Source organism: Phaenicophaeus curvirostris, chromosome 10 (genome assembly GCF_032191515.1).
Source record: "Phaenicophaeus curvirostris isolate KB17595 chromosome 10, BPBGC_Pcur_1.0, whole genome shotgun sequence".
NCBI lineage: Eukaryota > Metazoa > Chordata > Aves > Cuculiformes > Cuculidae > Phaenicophaeus > Phaenicophaeus curvirostris.
The window spans coordinates 19,674,734-19,696,342 of NC_091401.1; the positions used below are offsets into that span (position 1 = coordinate 19,674,734).

Sequence of the window (21,609 nt, forward strand, 5' to 3'; positions counted from 1 at the left end):
GCAACGTGATGGCTGAGAAATGACCCCTACTTGGAGGAGATGGAGGGAGCAGGAGCTGAAGAGCCCAGGCCGGACCCGCAGCCACCTGCCCGGTGGGACAGGACGGGATGAGGGGAGAGGGGTCTGGATGGGATGCGGGGGGCGGAAAGCGGTGGGACGAGGAGAGGCGCTGAGGGACGGGGGGTTGGGACGGGGGAGGGGGGGTCGGGATGCGGTGGGACGGGAAAAAGTGGGGGGACAAGGGAGGTTCAGGCTGGACATTAGGAAAAAATTTTTCACAGAAAGGGTCATTGGGCACTGGCAGAGGCTGCCCAGGGAGGGGGTTGAGTCACCTTCCCTGGAGGGGTTTTAGGCACGGGCGGACGAGGTGCTGAGGGACAGGGTTTAGTGATTGATGGGAATGGTTGGACTCGATGACCCGGTGAGTCTCTTCCAACCTGGTGATTCTCTGAAGGGGTCGGGATGCGGTGGGGCGGGGGGGGGCGGGGTCGGGATGCGGTGGGATGGGATGCGGTGGGCCGGGCCGGGGCGGGGTGCGGCGGGTCCCGCCCGCTCCGCTGGGCTCCGCGGGGCAGCCGGGGGGCCGGGGGCGCCGCCGGGGCCGCAGTTGAGCCGCGGGACGGCGGCGGGCGAGCGCGGGTCCCGGCGCGGAGAAGCCTCTCGGAGCGGGCGCCGCGATGCTCCCCGCCGGCGGCCCCAGCCCCGCGCTGACCTGCGCGGCCGTGCTGGCCGCCGCCGTGCTCCTGCAGTCCGCCTGCGTGGCCGTCACCTTCCTCTACTTCACCAAGGAGCTGCAGCAGGTTGGTGGGGGCGTCGGGGCGCCCGCTCTCCCTCCCTTTCTCTCCTCGGGGGCCGCGGAGTTGGGGCGCTCCCCAGACAAAGAGCTGCGCTCCGCCTCTGCCTCCGCCTTTGTCTCGGCTCCTTCGGCCGCGGGGGACGGAGCTCGAGGCGAGGACGCGTGAAAAGTGGATCGTTTTGCAGAGTGGTAGCGAACTTGCTTTTGGTTAGAGCGCCAGGCTCGCCCGCCGCGCTGGGGAGGGCGACAGCAGCCTGTGTCACCCCGATGGCAGTGATGGGGGAGCCGGTGGGTCCTTTCCAACCTAGCGATTCTATGATACTCGCGTCGGCAGCGGGGAAAACAGACTGAGGAAAGCTGAGATACCTTTCGAATGCCCCCCGCTTAGAAAAATACATAGTTTTGAGACAGTGACTAATCCCAAAGGAACTTCACCCAGACAAACACCACTCACTTCCCCAGAATGACTCGTAAAATACCCCTTGTATAGTCTAGGTGCTTTGGTCTTGCAGACAGCCTTTAATCCTGCTGGCTGCTGCTTAATTCTTTGCTTGCAAAAGATCATTTGCATTCCAAGAAAATTACACGTATAGTGCCACCAGCCTTTCTGCAGGTGGTCCTGCTTTTCATTGACCCGCTACTACTAAGGGTTTCCCTCAGCATCTCATCCAAAATCTGCTGCCCTCTAAGTTGTACCACTATGTTGCTCTCCCTGGCACAAAGATAAACTGAACCGCAGGTAAGTGTGCTACAGTGCTACAGCTTCAGAAAGTATTGCACGAATTTAAAATATTACCTTACCCAGGCATTTATTCCACGTCAGATTTAATAGATGGAGCCTTCCGAGATGTCCAAGTCCTCTCTGAAGCAAACATTAAAGGGTATACAGTATTCTGCAATATAAGCCAATGCTCGTATTTTGGAAATGTATGAAACAGATGTTCCTGCTAATTTTATAGTTGGAGTTATCCCATATTTGGTGAAATGGGGGAATGTGAAATGTCTCAATTTTATGAAATAGAGTCACATACTACTGATAATGAAGAAAAACATAAATGCGTTCCTGTCTCTTCATGCATATGGTTCAGAGGTTTGCTGACAAGCTTGCCAATGTAAGTAATTAGTAACCACACTTATCTTACCCTGCCTTGTATTCAAACATGTACACCTGGGATACAAGCACATCTCATGATACTTGCCCAGAACACAACTGCCTATTTCTGAAGAATAACAAGCCTGCATTTGGTGTGAAAAGCTAAATCTGTCCATGCTGAAAGTTCTGTTGGGGTACAAAGTAAGTTTGCAGGCTCTGGAAGGGGTACCTTAAGCACATGCTCTTGCATGTGCCATGTGGAGCACAATAAACAAGGAAAAAGCTTACCGAGAAACACAGTCTGCTACCCTACATCCACATGGTGTGTATGGAATAAATCACAAAAGATAAACTGTGATTTTTGTCTGCACATTTTTCTTCCCTTTGTTGTTTACTATGTCTGAATTTCTACACCTTCACCAAATTACTGTGGCTGCACAGACTGCGGATATTTTTTTCTTTACAAAAAAGTAAATGTATAGCCAGCAGGATTTCTTTTTTTTCTACAGCTGTAGTAATCCGAGAAATACAAATTTGTTTAACAGTTTTGCTATGGCAGGAAGTGCTGAGATACAGGCACAATAAAGTTCATTATGCTTCAGGATACAGGGCTGGAAGGAAAATATCCTCAGACTTCCTTTTGTTTTGAAAAAATAGTCCACAGACTACTCCTAGAATAGGACAGAAGCTTTAAAAGATGGCATTAGAAGCAGGACTTTTGTCTTCAAAGACATCAATGCTACAGATAAACACCCTGATGCCTTGCTTTCTTCTACCAATAAAACAAATACCAATCCTTCAGTACCATGCGGTGCTGGTACAACATTGTATCCCCTAAGGATTTCAAAGTACGTGCAAAACACTGTTCCAGTGCCAGGACAGTAAAGCTGTCTAGGGGAGAACTATGCAGGTAAGGAAAGTGCAGAAGCACAGGACTGTTTGCTTCGAGATTGGGAGCAAAGCTCAGAGGTGAGTTTATAGCAGATCTGATAAGAGAATAAACTCATATGCTTGCTTTTTTTTTTTAACTCATCAAACCACTTTTTTATAGGAGCTAGTACACTTTTTACCTTAATAAGCACATAATTGTAATCACTTCAAGTGAATTCTTGAAACAAGAAACCTTCTTGAGACAAGTACTTCTCAGTAAGGACAGAAAAACCTTCACAAACAGCAGTGGCCCCATTTTGCTTTGATGCCTATGAAGTGCAGGATTGTTTCAAGTATTAGAAGAAGCTCAGCAGAGTCTGCTGCTGCAGACTGAAGGTGCTCTTCAATCCAGTGGGACTTGTAGGGCACCATGGGTGAATTCTCCTAATCCTCCTGGAGCATGAAATCTCTTCCTAAATGCCTTTTGTTTTCTAACAGGCAGGAAAAGGGAGGAATATGAAGGGGGAAGCGACTCCTTTTGTTGTTTTCAATATCCCAGCCTCAAGGACAGCCAAAACTACTACTTGTAGAATAAATGCATCTGTTTAGCAAAATCAGACTTCTTTAACATAACAAGAGTGACGTTCAAATGTTAACAATCAGAAATCTAAATGCTTTGCATGTTTATTGCTGATTGCTGGTTCTTCCCAGTTCCTGGAGTACTTTACTGGCACAAGCACCCTTGTCAGTCTTTATAGCTGATACAGCAACAACCAAGGTAAAAGCAAAGAGGAGCTTTTGTCTGCTGCCAGGTTGTGCACTTTTACATTAAACAACAGCGCCAGCTGGAGCTGTGTATGTCTCCTTGTCCCATGGATGCGGATGGGTTTGGGAAGGGCTTTTCCCTATAATATAAACTCTCCTAGTCAGCTTCCCTTGGAGTCAAGAGGAGTTTTGCATCTTTCTTGCACTCATTTTTCCTTATCAGAAGAAAACATGCTTTCTCTGTGACTAGAGGGTATAGACATAGGCTCCTGTCACAAGCACTCATCACCGTGTATTCATTTGGTCCTAAATGCTGTTTCTGTTGTCTGGACTTTGCTCTGGACTATGTGATCAAATACAGTTACAGAGAGACCCCAAAGAGGATATGAGGAGGATATGGTATGGATGCATATCAGTGAAATCCTGGATTGGAAGTAGCATTGGCTGGAAAGACAGAAAGGAAAATACTTCTAAGGTCTGCTATTTGATTTCATCCTTAATAATTTGTGAAGAAAAATCCCTTGTGCAAAAGAATTTTTTTTAATGCAGAACACAAGAAACTAAAGAATTCACAACATCAGTGATTTGGGTGTTGAATTTTCACAAAGCTTCTGTAGTTGAGTGCTAGATGCCAAATTTATATTCATGGACATCATGTAAGTATATTTTTGCATATAAAGTATGCCATTGTAATTAAACATATGGAATCAGGATTAATCACTTGTTGTCATCTCTGTAGCCATAGCTTACATCATACTAGTAAATGCTTTGAAGAGAAGAAAGCATGTTCCTAATTAGTGAATTTAGTGACATACCGCAACTGAACATCTGCAAGCACATCATAGGTGAAAAATCCTGGTTTTCCCTTCTGCTGCAGCTTCGGGACACATACTCCAAGAGCAGCATCGCTTGTCTCACCGGGGAGGAAATGGGAAATTTCATCCAAGACTTGGACCTAATGGAAAATGAAGACAGAGAAGCTGATCCCTGCTGGCAAGTAAAGTGGCACCTGGGAAAGTTGATTAAAAAGGTATTTGGGAACTGACATTCTGAAGCAGCAGCACTATTTAAAGGATTCTAATAGCATAATAAAGGGGCGGGGGGCCCTCTTGGGTTTTCTTGTTGCAAAGCAATGGTCAAGCCACAGCTTCAGCTGCCAAAAAAATCCTAACAGTGGTTTCACTAGATTCAGGAAATAATAAAGCAAAGACAAACCAGTTTTACTAAGCTAATTTCAGTGATAGGTTGGCTTGTCTGAAATACCTCAGGGTACAAATGCTTGACTCAAGCTTATTTTCTACCTGACCATGTAGATCTTAGTGCTAGCAGAGGTGTCACTCCTTCTTCGGAAATACCGGGAAACTGGCATGAGAAAATGAGATGAAAATAATATGGGGAAAGGTAAAAAGGTGCCTGAAGAATGGTCTAGTTATGAGCTGTATAATGTATTAGGGGAGAAAAGAGCAAGCGAGCACACAGCATTGGGCAGAGCACCTTCCCAGCTCAGCATTCAGAGAACACCATCTCCTGGATGACTTGCACACAATACACATAATTTTGGCTCCAGAGACGAAAATAAGCCTGGCTGAAAAAAATCAGAAAGGGTAGGATCTTCTGGAATGGTTTTCAAAATCCCAACTCCAGCACATAAAAAAGCTCATCCATAAAAATTCGCTTCTGGCTGAAACTTACCTGGCAAATCTTGCAGCCCAGAATAAATGCTGTGTTATTCAGAGACCTCAGCTCCTTTGGTGGAAGTTCTGTCAGTAAAGTCCCCGAACTTCTGCAGAAAGAAAACATTATTTTATTTAGTGGGCATTTACACATCTAATATATCTACTAGCTGCCTGATTGCTTAAAAGAAAGATAACCTGGGTGCCAGAAATAATAAAGATATTGATAATAATAGTGCCAGATAAATAGATATGTGCCATTTCAGAACACATCAGCAAGTGGCAATATGGGGCCCATGTTAGTCATCCAGGCAAATAATTTCAAACAATCAGCATGCTTGCTGCAGCAACACTGCCATTGGTAGCCAAACTAGTTCATTTCAGTGGTCAGCAAACAGTTATAAAGATGGGGAATGCACAAAGTAATATATACTGGCTTAAGAGCATAGATACATAGAAAGGCAGAGGTATAAGAAAACTGAAATTTAATTTCTCAGAGCTAAGATTCCACAGAAGTGCACACTGCCAAGTATTCTGCAAACAAGCTGATGCTTGCACACTCTTCTTATTTGAGAAAAGCGTGAAAGTAAAATTTTCCAGTAGATTTAAAGCCCAGATAGCTGAGCTGTCTTGAAAATGTTTTCCCACATATTTAGTTGCATAAAAGATGGAAATTCAGAAATACTTCATACAATAAATTTATGGGCTTTTTTGATTTGCATGTTGATCAAATTCATAATACCAGTTATTTGTGAGTTTGAGAAAGGAGTGTGTTTTTCATGAAACTTCCAGTTTCTGATGACAGACTGATTCATTTTCTCTGTGTTTGTTGGCAGATGATTTCAAGAAGCTACGAGGAAAGCCTGTCTGCAGTCAATGGTATTATAATAATTTTGTTACCTGTGGCAAAAAGGAGCTGCTAGTGGCACCTGATGTATAGTGACTCAGTTTTTTAAAAGTGCAGAAAACACTGGCTAACATGTTGTACTGGCAGCGAGTCCTCTAAAATGATTGCTTATTACTAGAAGACAAATTTTCTTTTGACCAGAAACATGGTCACGTAGTTAGAGGAAGGTACCCAAGGTGCACTTGGGATCTCAGTCCCACAGTGCTGGGACTGTACTCCTGGGAATAAGCAGCACTGAAACTGCTGTTTGCATAGACCAGGAAAGGAGTAGCTCTGTTGAAGCTCACACAGCTTGAAACACATTAAATGAAACCAATATGCTCTCCAAGTGGAAATTTGGAGTAAAGATTATGAATACTTGACCTTAAAAGATACTGATCGTGACTGTGAAAACTTGGTACTATGGGTTACTTTAAGTTGTCTCTTGGTAATTTGGGCGCAGGCAAGGGGAGAAAAATAAGAACAAAGAGGCATACAAAGACATTTCAAGAAGAGCAAAAGCAAAATAGAAATTTGAGCCTTACTAGCCAATATATAGCATTCGGTCTATGGTTTAGTCAATTAAAAAATGGCAAAGATATTCTTTAAAATTAAGTCAAATAGGACAGGTGTGCTTTGCTACATCCTTGCTCTAATGTTATGTTCCTTTTCTCATCTTTCCTTAGCTGAAAGAGCCCTGACACAGTTGCACGTGGATGGGCAGCAACCACGCAGTCCTGTCAACAGGATCGCAGCGCATCTGACAGGCAACAACAACAGGAAGAATTCCCCGTCCCCACGCAGTAAGGAGAAACTTTACATGCTTACTTACATACTGGTGCTTGCATACACTTTTTAATAGTTACATTGGGTTAACAGAAACAAATCATTAAAAGTTTTTCAGCTAATTCTTGCAGAATAGGGAGAAAGCTCCTTGCTTCCTGGGTACCTCCCTAATGTTTCTTCTGCAACCTGCATTAGGGGAAAAAATAAATTTACTTCTTCCTAATGTAAAGCTTTCCTCTGTCCTTTCCTTTAATTTCCTTCTCTTCATTGTGCAAGTCCCAGCTGCTATGGTGACAGACCTATTAGAAATGTGAGACAGACAGGAGAGACTTGACATTCAGGCCGTAATGAACAGCTTGGTAGGGTTTCTGCAGCTTTGGAGGGTATCAGACACATGGATATTTTAGCATTGTTACTAAGTAACAACATGATGATTTTTTTTTTCTCATTTGGGAGAAAAAAAATTTAAAATAAAGGTAGTTTACGTGGGTTCCCAAGTAGAGCTAAACAACTTACTCCTGGACTTCCAAGTGGTTTTGAGAGTGGACCTAATAGCCGCTAGGAAGAACAGGTTTCGTTACTTCACTAGCAGACACTGCAACTAGCAGACACCTGGCTTCACTACCTGTTTTTTGATTTAACATTTTCTCTCTCTTTTTTTTTTTTTTTGAAGTAGATTCCTTGCCCAGAAGAGGTAACGGACAAAAAATAAGCAACTGGGAATCATCAAGGAGAGGCCACTCTTTTCTTTACAATGTGGAGCTTAGAAACGGCGAGTTAGTGGTACCTCAAACAGGCTTTTATTACATCTACTCACAAACTTATTTTCGTTTCCGTGAAAATGAGAACGAGGATTCAGATTTGTTGGCACAAATCAGGAACCCCAAGCAGCTTGTCCAATATGTTTACAAACTGACTAATTATCCAGAGCCCATTTTGCTCATGAAAAGTGCAAGAACAAGCTGCTGGTCTAAAAGGGCAGAATATGGACTTTACTCCATCTACCAAGGTGGTGTGTTTCAGCTGAAAAGAGAGGACAGAATTTTTGTCTCTGTCAGTAATAGTGATATAGTTGACATGGACAAAGAAGCAAGTTTTTTTGGAGCCTTTATGATTGGTTAAAAGGTGAAAATCATACTCCAAAGGAGCCATTTTCTTCCATAAGACCAACTTAAAATTCTGTAAAATAGGGGATAATAAGCAAGTGTTGTAGCAATACCAACAATGCTAGACTCCCCTTTCTCAGCTCACTTAGCACAAAGTGTGACCATGACATACACTCTCCTACCAGGCTGGAGAGCACAGCATCAGCTTGCTGCAGCTACAGATGGTGTTGATTTGTGCAAGCATCAGTGCCCCAGCCAAGCTGGGGACGCGCGAGGACTTCACGTGCCACAAATCATACCTTCAGCCAGAATTCCAGGCAGGTGAGCGCTCACCACTATCTCTGCAGGGATGCTCCACGCCACTCAGCCACAGCAAGCAGGGTGAAGGATGCTCTGAGTCTGGTTACTCAAGACTGAAACTACATCTCGGGGTCTCCGTTGGGACCCTGTCTTGAATATCTCAGCTCTGTAGGAAGCCCTTACAAGTACTGCTTCTCAGTGCCCATGGAACAACTCTGGAAGTTTTTCTTTGAACCTGAGTTTTGTAAAAGTTGGAAGGCCACCAGATGCTCAAACTGCACATCTTCATCCCATCTAACAAAGCATTTAAGCACCTCATTAATTTCAAGCACATGAAGAGTCTGACCAAATCAGGGTATTTACATGCTTGAAATTAAATATGTGCTTAAGCATTTTTCAGGATCAGTAAACACATTAGTCTGTCTTGATCAGGATATTGTACATAAAAACAGCTGCTTAAATAGCACAGAAGAAGATTTGAAATCAATCGGTATTTTGTTTGGCACATTACAGTAGTGCCTATTTACTTCACTGCTGCGCTGCAAAAATTTCACGAGGCTTCCCATAGGTCCAGTAATGTAGTTGCTTGATGAGTACTTGTTGACAGCAAGTATTTGATCCAAAAGAAAGCTGTTTTTCTGTAAATACTGAATTCTATTAGACATTTGCCACAAATTCAGCATGATATGGTTCTTCCATGTTTATTTGTACTGGCCTGTATTTGGTAGGATGTAATGAAGAATAAGAACTGGATCACTAAGATTTTAAAGAAAAAGGATGCAACGATCTGCACTAAAACAGGAGCTGCAATTTAGGTAATGTTGGTTCGATTTTTACTGTATTTTTATAAATGGTTGAAAAGTTTTCATAGGTTTTTTTTAAACCATAATTTTTACAAAAACTGGCCATTGTATTTTTAACTCTAAGTAGAACTATTTTATATTAGAAAAAAATTGAAGGGAACAGAAAAGATTTGCAAGTGTAAGCTGTGTGGGCTAGATCCACAGCAAAAGTCAGGTACCATAAATCAGCACATCCACAGCATTGCCAGTGGAGTTACACCAGTTTGCACCACGAATGCATTTTGCCCAGGGGCAGGTGAAATAGTGGGGAAAAGAAGGTGAAAGTGAAAAAAAAAGAAAAGGGAAAGGAAGGAACATTTTGCAAATGTTACTTTATGTCAACAGAATGATGCCAAGAAAAAAGGCAATCATCTATTTTTTTAATACACTAAGGTTGCCGTGGGAACCTTCACATTCACCTCCACGTTCTGGTAATTAAATCATTGTAGAGCTTTTACGTGTGGGCCTTATGAGTAAACATGCATCATTCATCTTACTACTTTGTCAACAGAAGGAAATTTATAGATGGAAGCCCCTGCATTTATTTTGTCATTCATAAACGTAGTTGCATTGGTTCATTTTTATATCTGTGTTTAAGCAACAAGTGAAGAATTTCAGGAATACCCTCCTTTTGTCAGATTAGGGTAAAAAACTCACACTGTTGTAAGCCTAAAATGATGAGGTTTAACTTTTTGTCTGGTGTTCTAACACAGCATCACGTTTACCATTTTCAGTGGTAACCAATTATGTGAAATGCTTCACAGGAAGTATTCATTGGAACACTGGTTTGCCTCATTCTCAAATCATCTATTTCAACAAAGAACAGAAAATATTCCTACAGTTTTCTTTTTCTGCCTGTCAGAAAAGGCTAGGGACAACAAAGCCATTCCCTACATCTTGGGCTGTCTGCTATAATGGAGAAATTACTTTTGCAAATTCTCCTTGCAAATGGACCAGGCTTTTTTATTTCAGCACAGGATTGACTCATGTTATCAGGTTTGAAGGTTTTTTTTCCTAGCAGTTTATTATATTTTAAAGATATATTTTTTAGAAATGTTATTTTAGGACCCTATTTGAAAGAAAATTTATTTGACCTGTGAAAAAGTATTTCAGACCCAATAGTGGCAGCTTAAAGAGAGAATCCCTCGTAGTGGCTAGGAACCGATTTGTGTAACGCAGGAGTCATGACTGCTAGAAAAGACTGGAAGGAAACCATAGGAGATGCCACAAACTTGTAGCTGATGCTAAGACAATCTATTACACGTAGCTCTCAGTATAGAACACCCTACTTGCTGTTGCTTGGGGAACAACCCCTGGCATTTTTTTATCTAGATGTACATATTCTGTGTCTCTGCATGCAGAGCATATCATGACAGGGATCATGCCAAACCATCATATTTTATTTCTGAATGTGCCAGGTATTATCCTGATGGGAAAGACTGTGAAGCAGTATGTGAGGAGGCACATTTGAAGGTGAATGAAAAGATACAGTAACTTCTCTTTGTACATTTGCACCCTGAACATACCTTTCATCTCACTTCATGCACTACAAATGTAGCAAATTTTCATTATTTGTTGATATAGGTTGTGGTAACCTAAATATTGTAATTTTTCTACTTGCGTTTTATATAAAATATTTTTAGTAAATAGTTATTTAGTCTTGCAGCAATTATTGATGTTATCCAATGGCTTCCATAACAACAACCCACTCTGAAATAATTTCTCCAACATTGGTTGGTATCAAGTTATAATCCATTAAACATCAGAAACAGTTGCAACACAAATGCAATGCAAGTCATTGAGCAATGCCATATTCCGTAATGCCATATAGACCTACTTGGTGAGTAGCATCTGGAAGCAGGACACTGAAGAAAACACTGGAAATTAACTCATGAGCAGAGGCTACAAAACTCAGCACTTCCCTTGAGGTCCTTTTCATGTTTCTGGCCTTTGGCAATTATTTAAGCACCAGGAAATCTATTCAGTATGGAAACATCAATTCTTATTCATCACCAGACTACACTAGAAGAGATTGAATTCACAGGAACAAGGAGCATTTACACAGATGCTGTAAAGCAGCAGTAAACTGGAGGTTTGGTTGAAATCAAATGCATTCTCTGCCCCAAAAACAAACGTGGAATATTGCTTGGTCTATCCATCCCACTTCCAAAATTTGCCCCACCAAAGAAATCATACAAATTCGTTCATGGAAATGGACTTCTAATTTTTGTTTCTCTTTGTGTTAGTAAATGTAATTATTATTATTTATATTGCAGCAGAATTGGCTGTCCAGGTAGGATCGGGGATACATTTGCCATACTCCATGCAAACAGTTAAAACAGGTCGTTGCAAACAATGAGATTATAAGATTCATAATTTTAGTTTTCAGATTACATCTAAACATTAGGGTCTAAGGAAAGACTGAATGTAATGACCAATATTTGATTGATATTATACATAATATGTACATAAATAAGCACACTGAGACAAGATCTCATTCATCCCATCGAGGCACCCTGTGCTACTCAGTAGCAGAAATGAAAGATAGATTAGGATAGCATTGGGTCTGGTGCAATTTTCACAGGCTGGGGTTTTTTTGCATGGAAATTTATAGCAATGTTCATCAGAATAATTTTGAATTATTCAAAATTATTTGAATAATAATTATTTGAATAATAATTATACTGATTATTAGTAACAAACTGGAATTGCATGCTACATCACATGTTAAAAGTCATTAGTTTTCCTCTGATTACCACTCTGGGTACCACAGTTAACTGCCTGACCAGCACATCACCGCTGCTGTGTCATGCTGTGCCTTTACCCGAGGCCTTCATAATCCAAACCTATATGGACATTTCCATTAATTTCTTTGGAAAATTTCAGAGGTGGCATTGAGTTGGGACACGGTCAAGACAGAAATGCTGCCAAGGCTGCTCTTGATTGGTGAGACGAGCTTATGGTAGAGTCCTGTCGGGTTAAACACCTTCCCATTTGTATGGGTTGTTCTGCCAGAGTAAGTAGAAATCACACTCCTTGTCTTCAATGCATGTAATATTGTTGCCCTGAATACATCACTGGTATAACAATCACAGCACTAGCAAACATTAGGGGATCCAAAGTTGTTAACACTGCCTTTCAGAAAACAGCAATTTCAATATGATAGAATCCAAGACACAGATTCCTCCTCAAGATGCTTTTGATTTTCACTGATTGTGAATTCTTCAGCTTATATTATTCTCAATTTGGTTTGATGTATGGGTATCTAGTCCATATAACTACTGCGTGAAGACAAAGTGGTTTAACTGCAGATTTGCTGGTGAATTGAGCCATTATCACTTCTCATTCAAGATGAGGTAGAATTAAAAACATCAAGTATGACTGGGGATAATTATCTATGCAGCCCCATCCTACATGTTCTGGCGCTAGGAGGACTCAAATCATAATGGATATTACCAAACATAAGTAAGCCAGGTGAATATCTCCATCCAAAGCCAGGAGAGCTTTGACTCAAAACCTGCAGATCTTCTTTAGAGATGTCCAATGATACTAAAAAAATACAGGCTACATCTACTACTGACATGCTAGAAATCATTTAATAAACATTATGTAGGTTTTAACCCAGAGTAAACATACCTGTGACAAAGGCACCATGATCTCTCCACTTGGTGAGCAAGTCTCATGAGCACCCAGAATGTGACTTAGCAGCACAAGAATCTGAAGGATGGTGAAAAGCTAAGCCTAAAACAGATGATTTTGAATTAGTTGTGTTTGTTAGAGCACAGCTTTGCTGATTAATTAACTAGCCCTGTTTTGGAGTCTGCTTGCAGATGTTTACTGTCATGAACAGATGTAAAGTAATTTGAGCACATTCTGGATTTAAAGTGACTAGGTTGGATTACCACTATTTCATCAGCGCCACTCACTGATGATGGTTGCTAAACTGTAACCTCTGAAAACACACACCAGATGCTACCTTCTGTTCTTAAAATACATTTCTAATAAAAGTAAAAACATCTTCTGCCCCTGGACATAATAAAAAACCTGCATTTGCTTTTCTGCCAATTGTTGGAGGTACATAATCTTTAAATGGGAGATCGCTCCCTTGAATTCTGTTTTCTGATTTTCTTCATCTCTCCAAAATGAAACCGTAATCATTCTATATCTGAAGCCTTCAGATATTTCCATGACAACAAACAATGACATGAACAATAATTAAAACTTTACTGGATGAGAAGAAAATGGACAGAGTGTAACACAGGAGGAAGATTTCAAAACCCCATAAACAGAAACTTTCTTCTACCTTACCTCCAGTGCTCTACACAGCTTTCAAACTACTGAAGAGAAGAAGCAACATTTTAAGAGTTCAGTGAAAGGTGTCCCTTATACTGTGCTTTTTTAAAAAGTATTTTTTAATATTTCTTTTGATCACACATCCAGTTAGTAGATAAATCAAATAAAAAGTACTTAACTTCTGCCTCTCCATTTCTCTCATCCCAATCACACCAGTGGCTTCAATCTTTTCTGCAGTTGTTAAGGCAACATAAAAGTACTGTTCTAGCAGCTGAGGGCTAGTAGATAACTTCATGGATCTTAAAGCCATCTCTTTTCACAGCTTTTATATCTTCTATCACCACTACCTTCACCACTGACCTTCAGCATATGCAAAGCAGAGACAGGAATTAATTATTGTGTAAAGTTTGTAGGATATCAATTATTTACATCCTATCAAAACGTGGCCTGCAATTGCCAAAGAAATCAGAAAGAATCAGAAAACTGGAGCTGCTTTTCTCCTCCCTCAGTTGACATTTTTTCTGGCCCTGACCTGGGAAAGCAGTCAGAGAAGCCCTTGACTCATGATAGCCTTTAAATAAGAAGAGGATCGATGTTATTGGATTCAAAGCACAACTGCCATTTCTGATCCAAGTGGCTCATCACTCAACACATGAAGCTTCCAATGAATTAAGTGTTAACTCATTGAATTACAAGTTCAAGGTATCTAGACTATACAAATCTGGTGCTACCTCACTTTTGGCTACTTGATTTTTCTACACATACTTCAGTTCAAGTACTATTTTAATAAGGAATAGAATTTTTTCCTGGAAAAAAAGTGGGGGGGGGAAAGAAAGTTTTTCTCTGCCTGGGGAAAGAGAAATGGTCATTTTTTGACAAGATACAGCTCAGTGAAAACTGGAAGAATTTTTTTTAGAATAAAGGTCACATTTATATCTTCAAGCCATTTTCTCTGCTAAATATCAACATGCTGCAGCTAATAGAACTGGTATGAGAATTTATCAGGTAAACAATAGAAGTGTGAAATAATTCTTTATAATAATACAAAGTATTTGGCAGCCGAAAGACAGATGCTATTACCAGCAGCTCCATAATATAATGCTCCCATTTAAATTAGATTGGACACTAAATTCTAATATGAAATAACTGTATATTGGTTGCATACAGCCCAGAAACATATAAAACGGTTAGTTATGTAGGGGGCTGGATAAACAAAGTGATAGGCACATTAGGCTCTTCCTTCTTTTTGGCTGCGATTAATGTGTAGCCATCCCCCGTAAAATTTAGTAACTGTGGAGTAGCTTGCTACAAAACTGCCTCACGGTTCAAGAGCAGGAGTAATGAATGCTGGTTCCAATGAAGCTGCGGAAATACATCGCTCAAATTAGGATACGGACAAGACACTAAGGCTAATGCCTGTGTTATTAGAGAAAGTGCTCAGCTGAAAGCAGGAACATGCAGAGATACAGGGAGCGTAACAGTGTTGTGACACCTCGCTTGTGCTCCATCCTTAAACCCGCAGCTGTGAGACAGCGATACTAGCAGATGGGGAACACACATGTGAGTGCACTCTGGAAAAACAACATAAACCTGTTTCTCACCTGAATTACGCTAGATGCTTACGTCGGTTCAGAGCACTGGCTGCCACCCAAGAGACGGGGTATGCGGGAAGGAGTGCAGCCCCTTGAGAGAGAGGAGTGGAAAAAAGAATCATAGAATAATAGAATAACCAGGTTGGAAGAGACCCACCAGATCATCAAGTCCAACCATTCCTAACAAACACTAAACCATGCCCCTTAGCACCTCGTGCACCCGTGCCTTAAACACCTCCAGGGAAGGTGACTCAACCACCTCCCTGGGCAGCCTGTTCCAGTGCCCAATGACCCTTTCTGTGAAGAATTTTTTCCTAATGTCCAGCCTAAACCTCCCCTGGCGGAGCTTGAGGCCATTCCCTCTCGTCCTGTCCCCTGTCACCTGGGAGAAGAGGCCAGCACCCTCCTCTCCACAACCTCCTTTCAGGTAGTTGTAGAGAGCAATGAGGTCTCCCCTCAGCCTCCTCTTCTCCAGGCTAAACACCCCCAGCTCTCTCAGCCGCTCCTCATAAGGCCTGTTCTCCAGCCCCCTCACCAGCTTTGTTGCTCTTCTCTGGACTCGCTCCAGAGCCTCAACATCCTTCTTGTGGTGAGGGGCCCAGAACTGAACACAGGATTCGAGGAGCGGTCTCACCAGTGCTGAGTACAGAGGGAGAATAACCTCCCTGGACCTGCTGGTCACGCCGTTTCTGATCCAAGCCAAGATGCCATTGGCCTTCTTGGCCACCTGGGCCACTGCTGGCTCATATTCAAAGACAGAGCTGTAGCACAGTGACACTGCAGGGACAAGCCGAAAAGGAGGAGAAATACCCCCCTTACAGGTGTGCTGTCCCTGATCTCACCTTGAGCTGCTTCCACCTGATTTCTTCTTGGGTGCAACATAATCTTTTACTAGCATGTAGGAGTCTGTGGCTGAGGAAACGCACAGTTACGACGTACGCGTCTGCAAAGGGCAGATGGAGGATAACAGAAATACGCTGAATCAAGATTTAATTGTAGATAAATCATACAGAAGAGGGTGATTACTGCAGCTTCACTGAACTGGAGCCTCACCGGGCTCCTGCCAAGATCCAAGGGCAAAGATACAAAACGAGGAGACAGTGATTGCAGCCGTCCCTGCTTTTCCACCCCCACCTCCAGCTCCTCACCTGCCCTGTAGGACCGCGCACCCCTGAGCATCAGCGAGTTGACGTGCCGAGAGGAAAAAAAAAAAAACGCTTAAACTGCGGATCAAAGGAAGCAACCGCGGTTCCGAGAGCACAAGCGCCCTTCGAAACAGCGACGAGTGCGAGCGGAGCCTGCCCGGAGCCGCCGAGCCGGCAGGAGGGGGACAGGGACAGGGGCGACAGGAGAGGGACAGGGACAGGGAGAAGGGGGACAGGAGAGGGGGAACAAGAGGGGGGGGACAGGAGAGGGGAAGGGAGAGGGGCGACAGGAGAGGGACAGGGACAGGGAGAGGGGGGACAGGAGAGAGGTAGGGGGGACAGGAGAGGGGCGGGGGGGACAGGAGAGGGGGAACAGGAGAGGGGGGACAGGAGAGGGACAGGGAGGGCAGGGACAGGGAGAGGGGGGACAGGAGAGGGGCGGGGGATAGGAGAGGGGCAGGAAGAGGGAGAGGGACGGGGGACAGGAGAGAGAGAGGGGGAACAGGAGAGGGGGAACAGGAGAGGGGCAGGGACAGGGAGGAGAGAGGCAGGACAGGATTAGGAGCAGGGACAGGACCGGGACAGGTAAGAGAGCGGGGTAGGAAGGAACAGGGGAGGGACAGGCACGAGCGGGACAGGGAGAGGCAGGAGCAGGGCAGGGACAGGCGGGAGCGGGGCAGGGACAGGCGGGAGCGGGGCCGGCGGAGCTGGGCGGGCGCTGCCCGCAGGTGCGAGCGCCGGGGCCGAGCGGCTCCTCCCTCGGCCCGTCGGTCCCGGAGCGCCCAGCGAGGCGGCCGGGACCCCCCCGAGGCGGGGCGGAGCGCGGCGGCTCCGGGCGATGCTGCAGGATGCGGGCGGAGAACCGGACGGCAGCCGAGGCCCCGCTGCGCCTCTTCCCCGCGCCCGTGCTCGCCGGCATCACCGCGGCCTGCGTCCTGCTCTTCGTCGTGGGCATCACCGGCAACCTCATGACCGTGCTGGTGGTGTCGCGGTTCCGGGACATGAGGACCACCACCAACTTGTACCTGTCCAGCATGGCTTTCTCCGACCTGCTCATCTTCCTCTGCATGCCCCTGGACCTCTTTCGGCTCTGGCAGTGCCGGCCCTGGAACTTCGGGGACCTCCTCTGCAAGCTCTTCCAGTTCGTCAGCGAGAGCTGCACCTACTCCACCATCCTCAACATCACGGCCCTCAGCGTGGAGCGGTACATCGCCATCTGCTTCCCCTTCCGCGCCAAAGTCATCATCACCAAGGGGAAGGTCAAGCTGGTCATCCTCTTCCTCTGGGCCGTCTCCTTCGTTAGCGCCGGACCCATCTTTGTCTTGGTGGGCGTCGAGCACGAGAACGGCACGAACCCCCTGAGCACCAACGAGTGCCGGGCCACGGAGTACGCCATCCGCTCGGGGCTCCTCACCATCATGGTCTGGACCTCCAGCATCTTCTTCTTCTTGCCCGTGTTTTGCCTGACTGTGCTGTACAGCCTCATCGGGAGGAAGCTCTGGAGGAGAAAGAGAAGGAACATGGGTCCGAATGCTGTCATCAGGGATAAGAACAACAAGCAGACTGTAAAAATGTTAGGTACGACTTCTTGCTCTGTTTTTGCAAAGGATGCCTGTGCTTGTGTGTGTGAAAGGGGGGACAGGACAAGAGGGAATGGCCTCAAGCTCTGCCAGGGGAGATTTAGGCTGGACATTAGGAAAAAATTCTTCACAGAAAGGGTCATTGGGCACTGGAACAGGCTGCCCAGGGAGGTGGTTGATTCACCTTCCCTGGAGGTGTTTAAGGCACGGGTGGACGAGGTGCTGCGGGACATGGTTTAGTGTTTGATAGGAATGGTTGGACTCGATGATCCGGTGGGTCTCTTCCAACCTGGTGATTCTATGAAATGCTTCATACAAAGGGCTGCACCTCAAGGTATTCATAGAGTAACTGTCCTCCTTCGACAGATTTATTTCTAACTGGTTTGATCTGAGGATGCTTTAATGGTTAAACAAATATTAATAACAAGCACAAGTACTACAGATACAATTAGCTAGTGCCCTGAACATTTCCAAGTGTTTTCACTCTTTGGTAGTGGATACAGGTGTTATTTAGAGAAGGAGAGCTTTTTTGGTATTTAAACAAAACTAAACCCTTCTCAAACCACAAAGTTGAGCTGCATACTAAGCAAGCAGGGTATGATGTGCACTTTTTTTTTATATGAAAGGAGTATCAAGATTTTTAGCAAACTGGGGTTATTTGTGAGGATGGCTGTATACACTTAGGAATCTGCATTTCTATATTAGGAAAACATCAGCATGTGCTGAACAAGGAGCATTGTGTCTCCTTTGAGGTCTACAATCCTGTAAATTCTCACTGACTAAGAAAACAAGATCCAGACGATACACGCTGTCATTCCTAAATTTGTATGTTTATGTTGCTGAATGGTTTAAGCAACAGTTATTGCTGGCACAAAGAAAATCAAATTTTAGCATACAGTCAGTGCACATGGTCAGAGTTTGATGCACAAACCCAAAAAGTTGTTCTGCAGTTTGGTGTCTGAAAACTGCAGGATCCTTGTGCTGCTGTGTACTTCTATTCAAGCAAAAAGCCCTCTGCAGTGCAAATCACCCCATGGATTTCAGTGGGGACAGGACACTGCATGTAGGAGGTTTCACAGGCAGCAGCTCTGCTGTGCTCATTTCAGCTAGGTTGAAGTGGTAGAGTAATGAGCTAGATGAAGAGATGGCACTGCGTCGTAAGTACCTTAATTACTAAATGGGAGCCTAATTTTTTTTTTATTCACATGCTACATTTTTACCGTGCAACAGCACAAAGAATAATAAAACCTGCAACACTCTCCGTGCCCTTTCAGCTGCATTTTATGATCAATAGAATTACTCCAGTCTGGTACGCGTGACTTTGGAAGTAATTCATCATTTACACTTCTAGAGTTACAGGATTTACAATAAGTAAATTGCTGCCATATATTACCAGCATGTTTATAGTTCTGTATACTTAACTATAAAGAATTTTGAAATAATAACTGTTTATTTCTGCCCCGAAGTATTGCTGCAAGCATTACAAGATTTCAAATACCTTTTTTTTCTTTTATGAGCTCTGAGAAAAGCAAGACAATGGCAAGACTGTCCTCTGACAGAGAGCCAGTATTCTCTAAATGATAACAGTCTGATGTCTGATGGAAAGAAAAGAAGTTAGTGAAGGCTCAGTACCAGCGGATGCTCAATGCAGTCTGCTCTCATTGGGTTTAATGTTCTGCTTAAAATTTAGAAGGCGTTTTCAAAGACTTCAGCGAGTCATGGAACATCAAGTAAATGGGATTAGCATCAACGCTTCTTTTAAACTGTAGAGAAAGTTTATGCTTCTAGGTCCATATTTAAACACATTAATTTATAGCTTGACTTGTAAAGGAGCTATCAAGTCCCTTCCTATGGAAATCAAGATGACTTTGCATGAAAGCAGATTGAACTGTCAAATGCCCAACTAGGGATATGCACGCCCTCATGGGAAAAAATTGACTGTGCTTAAAATTCTGTTTGTAATGACCATCACTGCAATATTCTTTATATGGATTAAACACCAGAGCACACTTGTGAGCTAGGGAAACATTGTCTGAATTTTGTAGGTGAAGATACTGTGGAAAAAGTGGAACTGGTTGGGTCAAGAAGATGCAGAGCTGGAAGACATACTCCAAACCTCAGCTCTGTCTTTAGAGTCCACCATAAGTCCTCTATAAGTATCCATTTAAGCTTGGGGATGCTTGTTCAAAGGTTTTATGGGGAAGGTACTGATAATCACCCCTCTTACCTATTTGAATTTTGTAACTGCTGTGACTGGACATGAGCAAGCAGGGTTGCTAAGCAAGAGAGCAGGTTAACTGGTAAAAAATGCTTGAGAATGTCAAAAGCCCTTGCTTGAATTTTCTGTTTTTTCCTTCTCAGGTATATTAATAGATACACTCAGAACAATGTGAAAAATAGTAAAGGTCAATGGCACACAGAATTTTCCTTTTCTCTAGCATGGAAATTCAAATGGGCCAGTATTCTGAGATATACGTTTTCCTATTACTCTACTTATATTTACACATGCAATGTAACTGTAGTGATAGTGTAATATTACAGATATATTATGTAACTATAATTATGCAGTTACATATTTAGTTTTACTGCTCTTAGCGTAAGTAGTGTTCTAAAAAATTGGCCAACTGGAAGGGCGCACCACTCTTCTTACCTTGGCATTTGTGCTCTATAAGTCCAAATTCTGGTGGTTTCTTTTATTTCGGGGCTTTTGTCTTAAAGAATTTTGCTTTCCATTAATTACATGCTTCATTATGGCAATGTTGAGTCTATCACATTATATATAATTTGCTTTTATTAAACACTGCAGATAATACATTGTTATACTTTTTTTTTTGGTCACCATTCTGAGTCTTAATTCTGTTTTTACATAAACATATGTTTTATAGTTCAAAACATGCTATATCAGATTTGTCATGTGGTGTACAGACAGCCTGTTTAGCTATGATTAGCCTGTATTAAGCATTGCTAATTTATACTCCCAGAGAATGTATTGAGAGGCACAAAACTGAAAACTCTTCTGATGCCTTTTCACACTTTGATTAATTTGTTAAAAAAATAGTATTTTAAAATAGAATTTTAATCATCCGTATTTTAATGCTCATACTTAACACAATTTCTTTTACTGTTTTTATTTTAGTTGTGGTGGTATTTGCTTTCATACTCTGCTGGTTGCCTTTTCACGTAGGCCGATATTTGTTTTCCAAATCCTTTGAAGCTGGATCCTTGGAGATAGCAGTGATCAGCCAGTACTGCAACTTGGTGTCCTTTGTCCTCTTCTACCTTAGCGCAGCCATCAACCCCATCCTCTACAACATCATGTCCAGGAAGTACCGAGTCGCCGCTTGCCGGCTCTTTGGACTCAAACCCCTTCCCAAGAAGAGACTCTCCAGCATGAAGCAAGAAAGTTTGCGTGTTTGGACAGAAACGAGTGTTATCACATGACAAATAATTTCCAGCACCAGAGCATCACTTACCTGTATTTCCCAGAAAGCCATAAGGAAAGAGAAAGAGGGCAAGAAATACAAGTTGAAATGTTAAAGCTGTACTTTCATCATCATCTGGATTTGCCAAAAAATGTAATGAAGGCAGCTGAAGATTTAAAAAGAAAAAACAAAACCCTGAACTTTGAGACTATAAAGTGAGGCACATACAGTCACAGAATTTGGGAACATTCAAGTATTATTTTTCTGCTGCTTTTGCCCGTATGGTTTTTTTTAGCACTGACTGTGGCAGGAGGGCTGGGCTTTACCATTCTTAACACACAAACATAGCCCAGATCGCTTGAGCATTTGTGTGACTTAAGTACCAGCTACTTTGAGCTGATTTTTTCCAGCATTAACTTTACTTTTGCTTACAGTTTTTCTAGCATATGACTAGACCAGA

General features: G+C 43.1%; 2 protein-coding genes across 3 annotated transcripts; both read left to right on the forward strand.

Moving 5' to 3' along the window:
• The first annotated feature begins 674 nt into the window (after positions 1 to 674).
• TNFSF10 (TNF superfamily member 10) lies at positions 675 to 10,776 on the forward strand. Of its 2 annotated transcripts, none has more exons than XM_069864572.1 (5): positions 675 to 800; positions 4,402 to 4,554; positions 6,034 to 6,076; positions 6,770 to 6,886; positions 7,543 to 10,776. In XM_069864572.1, the coding sequence occupies exons 1-5, from the start codon at positions 678 to 680 to the stop codon at positions 7,989 to 7,991; spliced, it is 885 nt and encodes a 294-aa protein (XP_069720673.1). In that variant the 5' UTR covers positions 675 to 677; the 3' UTR covers positions 7,992 to 10,776. The 2 variants fall into 2 exon arrangements, with proteins under 2 accessions (XP_069720673.1, XP_069720674.1); XM_069864573.1 differs by having other exon boundaries at positions 7,546 to 10,776.
• A 6,219-nt stretch (positions 10,777 to 16,995) lies between these two features.
• On the forward strand, positions 16,996 to 21,609 carry GHSR (growth hormone secretagogue receptor). Its single transcript, XM_069864960.1, has 2 exons — positions 16,996 to 17,725; positions 20,864 to 21,609. The coding sequence occupies exons 1-2, from the start codon at positions 16,996 to 16,998 to the stop codon at positions 21,166 to 21,168; spliced, it is 1,035 nt and encodes a 344-aa protein (XP_069721061.1). The 3' UTR covers positions 21,169 to 21,609.